The 15,800-nt window shown below is 41.3% G+C and overlaps 1 protein-coding gene across 4 annotated transcripts in view; it reads right to left on the bottom strand.

The window, feature by feature from the left end:
* Positions 1 to 15,800, bottom strand: part of itgb4 (integrin, beta 4) — a 55,608-nt gene that overhangs the window by 8,253 nt on the left and 31,555 nt on the right. For all 4 annotated transcript variants that reach the window (XM_079660550.1, XM_079660549.1, XM_079660552.1 and 1 more), the window contains exons 28-35: positions 14,346 to 14,663; positions 12,821 to 12,984; positions 10,187 to 10,367; positions 9,734 to 9,871; positions 8,777 to 8,959; positions 7,310 to 7,438; positions 2,178 to 2,348; positions 309 to 719 (exon numbers count right to left, since the gene is read on the bottom strand). In XM_079660550.1, coding sequence (XP_079516676.1) covers positions 309 to 719; positions 2,178 to 2,348; positions 7,310 to 7,438; positions 8,777 to 8,959; positions 9,734 to 9,871; positions 10,187 to 10,367; positions 12,821 to 12,984; positions 14,346 to 14,663 — 1,695 coding nt within the window. The remainder of the gene's footprint in view (positions 1 to 308; positions 720 to 2,177; positions 2,349 to 7,309; positions 7,439 to 8,776; positions 8,960 to 9,733; positions 9,872 to 10,186; positions 10,368 to 12,820; positions 12,985 to 14,345; positions 14,664 to 15,800) is intronic.

Below are 15,800 nucleotides of genomic sequence, written 5' to 3'. Positions count from 1 at the left end.
TGCAAACCATCCCCACCATCTTTTATTTTTAAATGTTCTGTTCTGTTTCTGGCTATTTCCCATATTGCAGTGAGCATTTCCCGTGATGTTCATCCTTCCTTCGTAGCCCTTGAGAAGGCTTGACCTTTTCACTTTTCTGGCCTCACTGGATTCCACTTCTCAAGCAAGATGAGCACTGCTCACAGTACTAAAGCAACACCTCGTGCTCCACAGGTGTAATGCATGGAAGTGTTCATCCTGCTAACTGAGAAGTGGAGTTCAGCGAGGTCAGAGTGTGTACTTTGGAATAAAAGTCTAAAAAGACGTACCTAGATCTGGGAACTTTCCGGACAAGTCTCCCATCACGATGGAGTCTCGGATGTTTTCCTCGGCGTAGGCCCGGTGCTCCGAGTGCTTCCTCATGATGACTTCTGAAGTGTGGACTCCTCCTCCTCCTCCTCCTACACTGTATCCTCCTCCTCCTACACTGTACCCTCCTCCTCCTAATCCTCCTAATCCTCCTAGACTTCCTCCTCCTCCTCCTACACTGTACCCTCCTCCTCCAACTCCTAATCCTCCTAGACTTCCTCCTCCTCCTCCTACACTGTATCCTCCTCCTCCAACTCCTAATCCTCCTAGACTTCCTTCTCCTCCTCCTACACTGTACCCTCCTAGACTTCCTCCTCCTCCTCCTCCTCCTCCTCCAACTCCGTACGTCATGTCAGTCCTACGAGTGCTTCCTACAAGAGAAAGGATAAAGAAAAACTGGAATAAATGGATGAACTTGCTGCAGAAGTGTTGGTGATCCACATGTTTAAGAGACATGGTGTTGTTTCATTAGATGGGGGTATTGGGTTCATGCTAATATATGTCGTGCAGATGCTTATGGATAACTTTATGACCAAGTTTTGTTCTATTTAAGTCAACGGAAATGTACAAATTATATGTTTTAAAGTTACTGAAGTGATTCGTTTTTTTCAGAATTAGATTTTTGTCTTTCAGAATGTAACTTTTTTAAACTGTGCAGTGGCGGCCGGCCCATAGGGGCGCTAGGGGCGCCGCCCCACCTCGTCCCACATACAAATTATTATTATTTAAAACAATATTAAATTAAAAAAAAAATATATATATATATATTTAAAAAAATATATATATTTTATATTTTTTATTTTTAATGAACAAGGTAAATATCATACAATTGGTATCAGTAAAATGTATAATCTACAATAAAATCTTGTTTAAAATTGTGTTACGATGTCTAAAGTTACTGATAAGTCACATGTTTCCTGCCTGGCCTTGCCCTTGGCTTTAGTTTATCATTATGGGGCGCTGCCCCCGAGCCAAACAGCAGCAACCAGCACGTTGCAAAAGTCTCAATAGTAAACTGTGCCGCCGAAACATAATTTCAGTCAATCAGCGCCGTCAAATATTTTGGTCACGAGGGCGCTCACGTTGGCGTCCACGTTGCTTACGTGCGTTGACGTGAGTTGTTTTTTAGACTCGTGAGGAACTAGGGTAGTATCTATAGTAACGCAGTGTAGGCGGAGCCGTGACGTCATCTTCAATGAGCTCCCCAGAAAAACAACACAGCCGTTAGCTGTTAGCACTCAGAGCTCACAGCTCCTCCTATCTGTTCAGAAACTAGACTAAAGTTAAACAAGTACAAACCACATACTGTCTGTGTCATGGCGAATACAGTCGCTGGTTTATTTATGTCTGTATAGGCCGTTGTTGTGAGTGTGGACGGTCGGAACATTTACAACGTTAGCTTAGCCAAATCTCCATTCGAAAACACGCATTTTAAAAGGTTTTTCGCCTGCCGTCTGTCTGCAGACTTGTCAAAGCCTTAATTCATGGTTTTTACTATCCGGTATCAGTATGTTGTTACTTCGGCATCATTTTGAAACGTGTATTACAATTAAATCACGGTCAAATATGTTCATCTTGTTGTAGTTGTAGCCCCCTTGACAGCGATTCTCTCTCTAGTTTAGCATACTCAGCCCGACTCAGTCTGGTTGTTCCTGGCCCTAGAACCACGATTTTATGGGGCCATTACATCACCAGAAGTCCCAATTTAAGGGGTCATTTCTCCCCCCTCAAATTTTTTTACTCACTATATCAACAGCCCCACCAAAAATATTTTCCACCAGCCGCCACTGAAACTGTGGTTTTTAAAAGCTTAATAATAATGTTGGTACCTGAACCGCTCATGTAGGTGGTGGATGTTTCTGTGGTGAAGGAGCTGCCCCCCCCTCCTCTGTAGTTGGTGCTCAGAGTTGACCTCGGAGAGGAAGAAGTCGACAGATTTCGAGACGCTGAACCTCCCGGGAACTGGAAGCTCGAATCCCATTTTCCATTCGTGTTGTAATCTGAGGACATATAGAAGATGTAATATAGCACAGAATGTAGCACATGTAGCGGTTAGCATTGGATCAACACATCAAGCACCGAAAAACCAGGCCAGATCTGAAGAGGAAGCAGCAGCAGACTCCAGTCCTATGGGAGTTACAGAAACTATGATGTACTACAAAATAACAAATATTCTGTGTAGCATTTTAGGCTAGATGTTAGGCTATATTAGTCTAATGTTGTGCAATGAAGGTTCAAACCATATCTTGTGTGGTTGATAATAAACATACATTGTTTATATAGCACTTATTCAAATGAGAAACTACAGTATTACAGAACTACAGGAATACTTGATTTCAGCTTGATTTTACCTAACGGCCCTGACACACCAAGCAGTCACCAGAGAACTCGCCGATGCCGACGCCGACTGTTGCGTCGGCGTGATCTCCTGCGTCTTGGCCATGTGTCGCACTGGAACACACCGCAAAGATTTCAGCAGAGTACGGACGAACTGCGCATGCGTGAGTGGCAATAACTCTCCTTACCAGCAGGCGGCGGTAGTGTGTATTCGTCATTAAAAACAGGCAACATCCGGAAGACAGAGAAGAAGAACAGACTACGTGATATAAACAAACAACAAATAGAGTGTGCGTTCCATTTTCACTCTCGTCCATCGAAAACATGTTTCGTGCGGTACTGGAGCTATCAGCCATTGGAGTGTTGCTTGCGGAAGACATTAGCTGTGTCCCAATTCAGCGGCCGCATCCTCCTGAGGACCCAACCGACGTGGGTCCTCCGCGGAATGCGAAATGAGACGGTCTACGGAGCATTTCCTGGTACGTCACCGGCAGTTATCCCTACCTTTTGCCGCCCCCGTCGCCTAGCAACCAGCTGTAGTCACAAGTGCCGGTAATAATTTCTGACATCAGGCAAAATATTTTCAAACGTTTCAATATGGAGTCAGAGATAGTGCTTTTTTTGGTGATGTTTAATATGTTGAAATCAATTTCCCGAGGTCACAACAGGCGCACCATCTATTTCAGATTAATGGAAGACCATGTCCAGGTAACGATACTTATATCTATTATCATATGATAATAGATATTATATAAAATATATATGTACTGTATTTTTAGCTAACAGTAATGTTGATATTAGCCTATAATACATCTCAAGCAACTGTTTTGCTTCTCATGCACTGATTCACAGGGCACGCTTCGTCGTCCGACTAACGAAAACGGCCGATTATCGTGTCGGTGTTAGTCGGACGTGCCCTGTCGCCCAAACTCAATTTGGTGTTTCCCGCACCGTCGGCCATGACACGCCTTATTTGGCCTTTCATGGCCGACGCACGGCCGATTCAGCATGTTGAATTGGCCGTGCGTCGGCCACAGGCAGTAGGACAAATAAAGCACTCTGATTGGATGTTCAGCTAGCGAATCCGTGCATGAGAAGCGAAACGGAAGTGAGGGACGTAAACAAACACTTTAAGAAGGCACGAAGAATGTCTTCCGCAAGCAACACTCCAATGGCTGATAGCTCCAGTACCGCACGAGACATGTTTTCGATGGACGAGAGTGAAAATGGAACGCACACGCTATTTGTTGTTTGTTTATATCACGTAGTCTGTTCTTCTTCTCTGTCTTCCGGTTGTTGTCTCTTTTGAATGACGAATACACACTACCGCCGCCTGCTGGTAAGGAGAGTTATTGCCACTCACGCATGCGCAGTTCGTACGTGCTACTTGGCCGTCGGCTGAAGTCTTTGCGGTGTGTTCCAGTGCGACTGTTGGCCAAGAAGCAGGAGACGTGAGGCGAGACAACAGACGGGTCTGTCGGGACGTGTCCTCTGGGGTCAGCTTGGTGTGTCCTCTGGTGTCAGCTTGGTGTCAGCTTGGTGTGTCCTCTGGTGTCGGCTTGGTGTCAGATTGGTGTGTCCTCTGGCGTCAGCTTGGTGTGTCAGGGCCTTTAGACTAGATCAGTGTTTTGAAGCTCTTATCCTCCAAATGAAGGCAATGACCAACTTCGTAGTGCGTAACAGGTTCGGTTCCATTATTTCTATGAGAATAATAAAACAAACTGTAGAACGCCTTTTCAATTTGACATCAGATGCACTCATTATTTAGCATTTTCTTTGTTTGTAGTTTTAACGTTTTTTGTCTAGTCGGTGACATCCACATGTCTTCATCTACAGATCTAAAGTGTTGCTGCTTTTACTTTTCAATGTGGAAACCTGCTAAATGCTAACAAGGATATTTCATAAGGTGCTTTGCCTCAGAACATAAAATACAAACAAGAAAAAACACGTAACAGCTGCGAGGAGAAGGTGTCGTCACTGAAACTGCCCTGCAGAAACGAGACTGTATTTAATTCAGAAGCCAATATTTCCTTTCAGCCGCGCAGTTTAGCCTTTTCACACACACACACACACACACACACACACACACACACACACACACACACACACACACACACACACACACACACACACACATCAAGCTGCCTCCAGATCGCCACCTCAGGACAGACAGAAAAGCCTGCCCCCGATCATCAACTGGAGGTGGGGCAGTTGATGCCAGAGATCCTCTCTGGGGACTGAAGCCCGAAATTAATCAGCCAAATGTTGATATGTCTGATCCCGCTGGCTGCCGCTCGTGCATTAGAGCTGCCATGCTGTTTCTCTGTCTGCGGCCTGAGAGTCTTCACCTGGACGCGGTGTTTTGGCGTAGTTTTGGCGGGGGGCCTCGCTGTCGGAGCTGGCCTCGGTGTCGGTGCTGAGCCGGAAGACATCCACTCGCCTTTTCCACGACACCTTACGCAGGTCCAGGTTGGACCCGACCAACTTCACATGGTTCCAGCCTTGTGTTCGGGTCAGAGAGGGAAGCAAGCAGGCGGAGGATAGATTGGAGGCGAGGAAGAGTCAACGGGTGGCTTTAGTGTAACATTAGTTTACTAAAAGAAGAGCTGTCAAACTAGGAAATGGGATAATATGATCAAGGAATTGTTTATTTTTGCTGTCGGGCGGAAAACTTTTCATATTTCGTATTTTTTTCTTTTTTATAATAAGTTGTGTTTGTAGGATAACACGTCAATGTTTTTATAATTACTCTCACTGCCTGAACACAGGTCCACACTGCAAGTCTTACCATAGGCTGTTAAATAATCATTCAAATTTAAATGATGAGATCCACCTATTTGGTGATAGCTAGATGGATAGTTAAGGTAAGCTAGCTAACTAGGTAGGTAGCTAGCGGACGTTTGTTAGCTTACTATCACATTGACTGAACTGAGTTTGGTCAGTAAATTAGCCACTCATTTGGAGATAGCTAGATGGGTAGCTAACATTTGCTAGCTAGCTTGTTTGATGGGAAAGTATGGTAGCATGCTAGCAAACTATGTAGCTAGCAAACGTTAGCTAAATAGCTAACGTTCGCTAGCTAAATAGCTCATGTTTGCTAGCTAATCAGCACACTGACAGGTTAACTGAGTTAGTCTCTGTTTAACTAGTCTTTCTAAATGTCAGAACTGTGGACCTCAGTCTTCTGTCAGTGAGAGTTATTATAAAGTGTCCTCATGAGCTTTAGTCCGTTCGGCTCATATTTTTTCTTTTCTTTTTCGTAGCTCCTCATAGCAGAGCATCTTCACCACAGCACTCAACAGAATTATTAAATATGCAACCCAGTCTCACGGCATTTCGTGTTATAGTTACGAAAGTAATGTAATCTATTGATTCCTGTTCACCAACACGATTTTCCCCTTTTTTTCGTGTCACACAGAACGATTTTAAAAGCAATGTATTTCTATTGGTAGTGTGTTTCGTGCCTGCACCACGTCTTTTTGTCCGGTCGGGTCTTGGAAGACCAGAAGCTGTGTGGTTCATAAAAACATCTTCTTACTCAATATCAAGCCACGATTATTGTTTTTATTTTAAATTGTATAATGTCGGACCTTTTTTGCCGTCTATGAGAAAAATAAATGGCTCAGAGCCTCAGAATACTGACATCTGTATTTTTAAAATCAGTTTTTCCTTCTAATTTGTTATTATCTACATTGCTTTTCAAATCGTTCTGTGTGACACAAAAAAAAAAAAGGGGAAATAGTGTTGGTGAACACGAATCAATAAATACATTTCGTGACTATAACAGGAAATGCCGTGAGACTGGGTTGAATCAGCACACTGACCGGTTAACTGAGTTGTTCTCTGGTTAACTTGTTTTTTCTAAATGTGAAAGTTATTAAAAATGTCCTCATATCAGATTTCATTATCATGTCATCCTGTTTAGTCTCTAACAGAGGATGCTGTAAAACCATCCCATCACCTCACAGGAGCTGAGAATGATCTTGAATACAATTCGTTTTTTAAAAAGCTGTTAGACATAAACATGAAGAGCTAACAAAAGGATATCAATTCGACAACATCCTGTTCAATTACTTTAAAAGGTTGTATTCATTTCTTTATTTCCTAAACAGAAAGTTGTGGGCTCTCCAGGTTTTCCGCCTGACAGCGACGATATATATGTTTCTCTTGGAGACGAGGAGCAACATCAGCATTAACTCCCAGAGAAATAAAACAAGGTCTGCAGAACGAAGAAGAGCGGCAGCAGATTGAAACGAGGAGAGGCCTTGCGGTTTGTAATCGTAAAGCACTAGTATTGCAGATATCTGGGGATGTATTGGAAGCACATTTCGTGAGGCGTTGCCTGCCAGAAAGAAGTCATAAATCTTTCCAGCTCTTCCTCAAAGCCCCTCTGGTGAAATTAGTAGTAGAAAAACGGAGAATTGAGAAAGAGGAATATGTTTTTTGGACATTTTCCCCTTCTGACAGAGCACATCAAAAACGTGACAACAGGAACAAAGACGTTGATAAATCCAGAATAATTGGATCCACATTAAAGCGATCGCTCACAGGCCTGGCAGTCACATCCATCTTTCCAAAAAGCATCAGAATGAAGCAGTAGCTGTAAGCTCCTTTGATTACCCACCATCTCCGGAGACGCTGGGAGTCTTGGATCCTGCAGGAGACTTCATCACCTCGCTGCTGTACATCAGGTAGCTGTCGTACTCGTCTCCAGCCTCAGCGTCGATGATGGGGATATCTGGGATGATGGGAACTATCGGGACAGGAGGAGAAGGAGGTAAATATATTGGCAGGGAACGTATAATAATATTTATTCTGGGCGTGGCTGGGTGTGATCACGACTAGTTGTAAGAAATCAACATTTTTTGAAGGCCAAGGAATAATTTATTGATTTTATTTGAGGAGAATATGGCAGAAGAGATCTTCGAGCTTTGATCAATTAATTCAGAGAGACGATTGTAAGTTCAAACTCAACCATATTGCACACTTTTTAAATGTGTTATCTGTTATTTGGCTCTTTCTAATCATTGCTTTTAATAACAGCTCATTTTATTTCCAATCTCAAACTGTTCTAATGTTTTCTTAACGTCTAAACTTGATTACACTTTAAAATGGCTTTGCGTCTTTTTATTTGATTTGCCCTGTCTTACCAGGGTGCAAATATTAAAATCTGTTTTTGCTTATGGGCTACACTAAATGTTTTACAGTGATACAAGTTTAATATTTCACAGAGAATTAATTACATTTATTCAAACGATTAAGTCTCTTATTCATGTTTGTTGGTTTCTAAGATTTCCAATTCCAAATCCTACTTCACTTTTAACCTCAGGGCAATTTTATGCCCTTCTATTTCCCTTCTATTACTTGTTTTGTTGCCCCAATAAACATTCCTGTTCGTCATCTTGCAATCTACTTATTTATATAAATAGTTATCGATGCATTAAACCGTATTACATTTTTTCTTAAAAGGCGGGGTAGGCAACTTCGGAGAAACCAGCTCGGGTGGCTAGAATTTGAAAATACACAACCGGAAAGAATCTGCCACTTCCTTCCAGAGCCCCTCCTCCAACACACACGAACGTGCACATGACCAATGAGGGCACGAGATCAGTTTGTGCACAGATGGAAGGCTGACAGGCAGGTAGGCCATCCAGTTACTTTAGCCGGCTCAGATGATTGGTCGTGCTTTTTACAGCGCAACGGCTTCCAGAGGTGAAATGTTTGTATGTATTTTTTGTCAAAGCATTTAATATATTCATTGCTATCGATGTTAAGAGCATTCCATGGAATATAACAAAAAGTGTTTCTGAAATAAAGGACATACCCCACCTTTAATGTACATTATTTAATTTCATATTCTGTTGACATATATATAGACTTTTTGCACAATTTATATTTTGTATTTGTGTATTTTTTTATATGTTGCATTGTTGGAGGAGCTCAGGTCAGAATAATTTCATTGCCATTTCTGCACTGTAGCTTAGAGCATATGACGATAACACCTTTGAATTTAGTCTCATATTTTTAGTTTTAGTCTTAAATCTCTTGTGTTTCCGACTGAAACTGAAGTCTGTGTTGGCCCCATACTTACTGGACAGAGGTCTTGCGGGCTGCGATGCCAGGTTGAGGGTGGCGTCTCTGAATGGACCCCAGCCCATGCTGTTCATGGCCCGGACTTTGTACTGGTAGGTCTGGGCGCGCTGCAGGTTCTCGATCAGCAGCATGCGCTTCTTCGGGTTGTCGATCTTTATCTTCTTAGCGGCGCCCTCTGGCTCTGTGAGGAGAGAGTATTGGTTTAAAGGTCTCCTATTATACTGTATTCAGGCATATATTATAGGTCTCAGATATATACAAATATATAAAAAACATGTCCATGAAGTGTTTTGCTCAAAATACCAAACAGATCAACCATTCAAGCCTCATATCCCTCTATTTCACTTCCTGTTAGAGAAGTGCAGATTCAGGGTCTGTAGCTTTAAAAAAAATGCTAAATGCTGCCGTGAAGAAACTCCACATCATGTTCCAAACCACATCAAGGATCCTCTCTGAAACAGGATGGAGCTCAAACTCTCTCTCTCTCTCAGGTTTACCACAAGGTGACTTCCTTTTGATTTCCTGCTTCTTCACACACACTCTCTCCAGCACAGGTTAGCTCTGAGTGTTAGCATGCTAATGTAAACACAGACCATATTACTTCCAGAACACGTCTCATTGTTTCTGACAGCAACGTTTCTGATTGGTCCGTGGGTGTAAAGCCCGCCCACATTTTAGTAATGTCGTCATGACGCAGAAAATCTGGTTCAGCTCCGATGCTCCCCCGTTTTTAGAGATGTGGGTACGGAGGAGAAGAGAGAGGGGTTTATTTTCCGACCCTTTGTGAGTCTCCTGACACACGGGGGACACACCGGGGACACACCGGGGACACACCATGGACACGTGGTGATGTAGAGAAGACATCAGGAAGTGCATTTTGCATGATAGGAGACCTTTAAATATGAAAATGACACGATGCTAATATATAGATAAACTCTTGAGGTTTGGTTCTTACTCGTGTCCTCGCCGATGGGGGTGTAGATTACTTCGTACGCCGTGATGTTCCCGTTGGTTTCGGCAGGTTCACCCCAGCTGACCTGAGTGACCGTCGGGCTGATCACGTTGAAGGCCAGACGTCCAGGTTCACCGGGAACTGAAGAAAAACCAACACGGGAAAAGTTTTTATGTTCAAACTAAGGTAAGGTACGTTTATTTATAGAGCACATTGTCAGCTAGACATGGCATTTTACTAGTCCTTAACGTGTAAAGAATCAATGTTTAGTCACTAAATCAGTGTTCAAATGTTGATGTTTTTAAGAATAACTGGTTCACCCCAATCCAGAAGATAAAATCACATTAAAAAAAATAAAAAATCCATTGATTCTCTACAAGATATCATAATTTTGATAATATTTTCGTCTGGTATCTCCTTTTATAAACACCAGTATAGTAAATTCTGAGTAGTTACCGTCCTCCAGTGTTTGACAGGGCACCATGTCTGTATCGTATCCGTCTCCCATGGCGTTGTACGCGCAGACCCTCGTCTCATAGTCGCAGTACGGGTACAGGCTGGTCAGCTCAGCCTGAGGCGTCTTCACATCCATCACTTTGGCGTCTTCCTCCGGGTCGCCATAGATCCAGTACTTTACCTGAAACATGGAAACAATAGTGAAATACACAGATGGCAAAAGTACACACATCCTTTACTCAAGTAGAGGTACAGACACTCATGTTTAAAAATACTCTGGTGAAAGTACTGACTAAACTTCTTTACTCAAGTGAAAGTAAAGAGGCTTTGAAATGTACTTCAGTAAAAAGTACCCATAACTAGCAGCTGTTTTAAAGAGTACCTGACCTCCCTTTATATTAATAGAACAATAATGTCATTGTTAGCTAATGAATGTTTCCATGGTGACCAACGGCAACATGACAACGTTTTCATTGGTCCCTCTTCTTTAGAGAAGACCAGGAAATGATGGATACACGGATCGTGTTCAAATCAATAGGCACGCAATGACTCTAAATAATAATGATCACGCCACCAAACACACATTCAGACTAAAGGAACCAGCCTGTTTGGAAAATGAGAGAAGTAGAAAGTACAGGTATTTGTGTTCAACATGTAAGAAGTAGAAAGTACAGGTATTTGAGTTCAACATGTAAGAAGTAGAAAGTTCAGGTATTTGAGTTCAACATGTAAGAAGTAGAAAGTACAGGTATTTGAGTTCAACATGTAAGAAGTAGAAAGTACAGGTATTTGAGTTCAACATGTAAGAAGTAGAAAGTACAGGTATTTGTGTTCAACATGTGAGAAGTAGAAAGTACAGGTATTTGTGTTCAACATGTAAGAAGTAGAAAGTACAGGTATTTGAGTTCAACATGTAAGAAGTAGAAAGTACAGGTATTTGAGTTCAACATGTAAGAAGTAGAAAGTACAGGTATTTGAGTTCAACATGTAAGAAGTAGAAAGTACAGGTATTTGAGTTCAACATGTAAGAAGTAGAAAGTACAGGTATTTGTGTTCAACATGTAAGAAGTAGAAAGTACAGGTATTTGAGTTCAACATGTAAGAAGTAGAAAGTACAGGTATTTGAGTTCAACATGTAAGAAGTAGAAAGTACAGGTATTTGTGTTCAACATGTGAGAAGTAGAAAGTACAGGTATTTGAGTTCAACATGTGAGAAGTAGAAAGTACAGGTATTTGAGTTCAACATGTGAGAAGTAGAAAGTACAGGTATTTGAGTTCAACATGTAAGAAGTAGAAAGTACAGGTATTTGTGTTCAACATGTGAGAAGTAGAAAGTACAGGTATTTGTGTTCAACATGTAAGAAGTAGAAAGTACAGGTATTTGTGTTCAACATGTGAGAAGTAGAAAGTACAGGTATTTGTGTTCAACATGAGAGAAGTAGAAAGTACAGGTATTTGAGTTCAACATGTAAGAAGTAGAAAGTACAGGTATTTGTGTTCAACATGTGAGAAGTAGAAAGTACAGGTATTTGTGTTCAACATGTAAGAAGTAGAAAGTACAGGTATTTGTGTTCAACATGTAAGAAGTAGAAAGTACAGGTATTTGAGTTCAACATGTAAGAAGTAGAAAGTACAGGTATTTGTGTTCAACATGTGAGAAGTAGAAAGTACAGGTATTTGAGTTCAACATGTGAGAAGTAGAAAGTACAGGTATTTGTGTTCAACATGTAAGAAGTAGAAAGTACAGGTATTTGTGTTCAACATGTGAGAAGTAGAAAGTACAGGTATTTGTGTTCAACATGAGAGAAGTAGAAAGTACAGGTATTTGAGTTCAACATGTAAGAAGTAGAAAGTACAGGTATTTGTGTTCAACATGTGAGAAGTAGAAAGTACAGGTATTTGTGTTCAACATGAGAGAAGTAGAAAGTTCAGGTATTTGTGTTCAAAATGTAAGAAGTAGAAAGTACAGGTATTTGTGTTCAACATGTAAAAAGTAGAAAGTACAGGTATTTGTGTTCAACATGTAAGAAGTAGAAAGTACAGGTATTTGTGTTCAACATGTAAGAAGTAGAAAGTACAGGTATTTGTGTTCAACATGTGAGAAGTAGAAAGTACAGGTATTTGTGTTCAAAATCTAAGAAGTAGAAAGTACAGGTATTTGTGTTCAACATGTAAGAAGTAGAAAGTACAGGTATTTGGGTTCAACATGTGAGAAGTAGAAAGTACAGGTATTTGTGTTCAACATGTGAGAAGTAGAAAGTACAGGTATTTGTGTTCAAAATATAAGAAGTAGAAAGTACAGGTATTTGTGTTCAACATGTAAGAAGTAGAAAGTACAGGTATTTGAGTTCAACATGTAAGAAGTAGAAAGTACAGGTATTTGAGTTCAACATGTAAGAAGTAGAAAGTACAGGTATTTGTGTTCAACATGTAAGAAGTAGAAAGTACAGGTATTTGAGTTCAACATGTAAGAAGTAGAAAGTACAGGTATTTGTGTTCAACATGTAAGAAGTAGAAAGTAAGAACTCGTCAGAAGAATAAGTAGTGGAGTAAAGTACTGATAACAGAACAATGTACTTAAGTACAGTAACAAAGCATTTGTACTCCATACTCCCCCCCTCTGATGGGACGTACCTTGTACCCCTGGGGGTTCCCAGGCGGAGGGTCCCAGTTGAGGCGGATGTTTCGGGGTCCGGTTGCTTTGGCCTTGAGATTTTCGGGGGAGAGAAGGTGGCCGCCGGGGGAACTGGATCTGCCCTTCTGCTGCACCTGGGCCAACACCGGAGATCTGGGACTTCCTGGGAGGGGAAGGCAGACAATCGGACAAAATTAGCCAAAAGAAATGATAACGTCCATCTAGACAGGAGGTCCTTCTGCTTTAGATTGTCCCTTTCTCTCATCAAATAAAATATAAATACGAAACCGCTCTCATCCAGATATCTTTTTTCCCTTTCTTGCAATGGACATAAATGTATAAAATAATCTGTGTGTCTATGATTTGAATCTGTAACCTGATGGTGAATGTAAGCTACCTCTTTGGGTTTCATATGTGTGTAGATGTGGCTCTGATACTAGCCATCGGAGGGTGAAGTGATGGAGCTCCATTTGTTATGTAAGGGATGATGTGCAGCGAGGCGGTCATTATGGGGAAAAGAACACCCGACCCGCTGATCAGGAGGCGCAGGGACCTTGATCAGCATGAAGGGTGTTCTTCATAATGACCGCCTCGCTGCACATTATCCCGCTCATCACACGGCCACATTCTCAACAAAGTAACAACATGACTCCCAATATTAATTTAAATGCTTTTATGGATTTAGAAAATGTTTTTATTGATTTAAAAAATAGTTGTATGTATTGATTTAAATTTACATGCATCCGCTAAAAAAAATAGTCCGTTGTTACGGTTTGAACTAACGTAGCAACGGCAGGAACTGCTTCGATAGCGTTTTTGAGGAGCTTTTTGATTACAGATTTGAAAACATCGCTGCTTGCTTTAAAAGTAGCACAATTCATTATGTCAAACCTTGGAAAGTATCTAGATATCCCTGCCCTGATGCCAAAGTAACTGCACACTGAACATGTGTCGCTGTTTGATGTCTATGTCTGGACCGCTGCGTAAAAAGGAGGCTTTCTGCCCGTTACTTCTCCGCTGCTTTCTTGTCCCAGTTTGCATGCTGTTTGCTTTTCAGCCAAACTGTATAAAGTTAAATCGACCGAACTTCTTTGTGCAGATGTGAGCGTCCTTAACAACGGTCAATAAATCCATGACAGCGGTCTGCACTACTGGATTAACAACATGTCACGTGTTCTGAATTGACCAATCAGAATCGAGTATTCAACTAAGCCATGTGATAAACTTAGAAAGCTGTGTCACTAGTGTAGCTACGCAGTGACTGATGCACATTAGTTTTCCAGTACTTTATGAATCTCTGACAAAAAATGCTCCTCAGAACTGTTTCAGGATGTTTTTAATCTTTAATATTTTTGTATGCATGCTTCTTAGGTAACATTAAGCCGTCTTTGGCTCTTTTTCTGCTGTAACAATGTACATTTCCCCTCTGTGGGACTAATAAAGGTATTCTGATTCTGAATTATCACTGGGCAAAGATATCATGATTTTGATAATATCTTTGGGCTGGTATCTCCTCTCTCTTACCTCCATCGATGATGTTGATCAGCGTGGTCTTCCTCTCTCCGACAGAGGCGTTGCTGCTCGGGTCGAACAGCTCCAGCTGGATAGTTTCGGCCGTCACGGGGCCGGGTTTGGACTTCGGGTCGATCACGATTTCCTTCTCCGTCTCTCCGGGGTTGAACTTCAGGACGCCGGAGAGGTCGAGGCGCTGAGACTTCTTGGTTCTCCACTTCACCGTCGCCGGGCTGTTTGGGTTTCGAGTGCGGACCACGGGGACGGAGTAGGTCGGGTCGGAGGTGGTGAAGTTCTGGGTTCCCTTTTTGAAATTCATCACACTGGGCTCTGGATATAACGAGATAAAGGGGGAAATATTTTTAAACCGTATTTAATTCTGTCTTAATGTACATCCTCTGCAGATTTAGTGAATGTACCCACAAAGAAATGAACAGTCTATCATTGTAGGTTTATTCAAATATTTATTTACCACAGTTAAATGCATAGAATGTACATTTCTGGATTCTCTTTTTGATATTCTGTCTCTCATTAGTCAAATAAAACTCCCATTACAATTATAGACTGTTCATTTCTTTGTATGTATGCAAATTAAAAAAATCGGCAAGGGATCAAATACTTATTCTTGCACTATTTTTTATTTGTGTATTTTTGTATTCTATTATACATGTTGCATTGTTGGAGGAGCTTCATTGCCATTTCTACTCTGTAGCTTTGTACATATGACGATAAAACCTATGAAAGTTTGAAAGCTGAAAAGAAAGGGGAAGACGGCGATAAGACGGTATCTGTGAATAGCTGTGGTGTTTGAATCTGAAACGAAGTGCCGTTATAGTAACAATGAACAGAGTCTTGTAATATTTGTACCTATGTTACAAAGAATGTCTTCCAGTTTGAAACACATGGACACGTCTCCTTGCCACAGAACGAGAGGTGACCTTCAACAAAGTCAGTATTTGTCCAGAAGGCCATAAGCAAGGGTAAGACAATGCAATATATATATATATGTTCATAGTAGTATACATCGTGGAACATGTGAATCAAATACTTAGCTTTAGGCCTATGCATGTGTTGTAAAGAATGCTGATATGAAATATGAAACAAATGAAAGCCTAACCAATGGACTAGTCATTGTGTAACCTCCCAACCCTTTAAGCTACTTCTTAGGGTTTCATATGTGTGTAAATGTGGCTCTGATACTACCCATTCGAGGGTAAAGTGATGGACCTCCATTTTGTATACTTAAAAAGCTGTGTCACTATCGTAGCTACGCAGTAACTGATCACAGTGCTTACGGTCCGTTTTAAAAATCTGTCTTTTTGCATTAAAGGTCCCCTACTATACTGTGTTTCATCAATATCTCACAGGTCTCAGATATATCCAGAGCCTGTCTCTGATTGGCTGAAACACCAAACAGATCATTGCAGCATTACCCATAATCCCCTCTGTTTCAGCCCTGTTTCCAAA

This window comes from Notothenia rossii (genome assembly GCF_949606895.1).
Source record: "Notothenia rossii genome assembly, chromosome: 11".
Taxonomy (NCBI): Eukaryota; Metazoa; Chordata; class Actinopteri; order Perciformes; family Nototheniidae; genus Notothenia; species Notothenia rossii.
The sequence above is the reverse complement of the archived record's forward strand: the minus strand, read 5'-3'. Positions and strand labels throughout refer to the sequence as shown.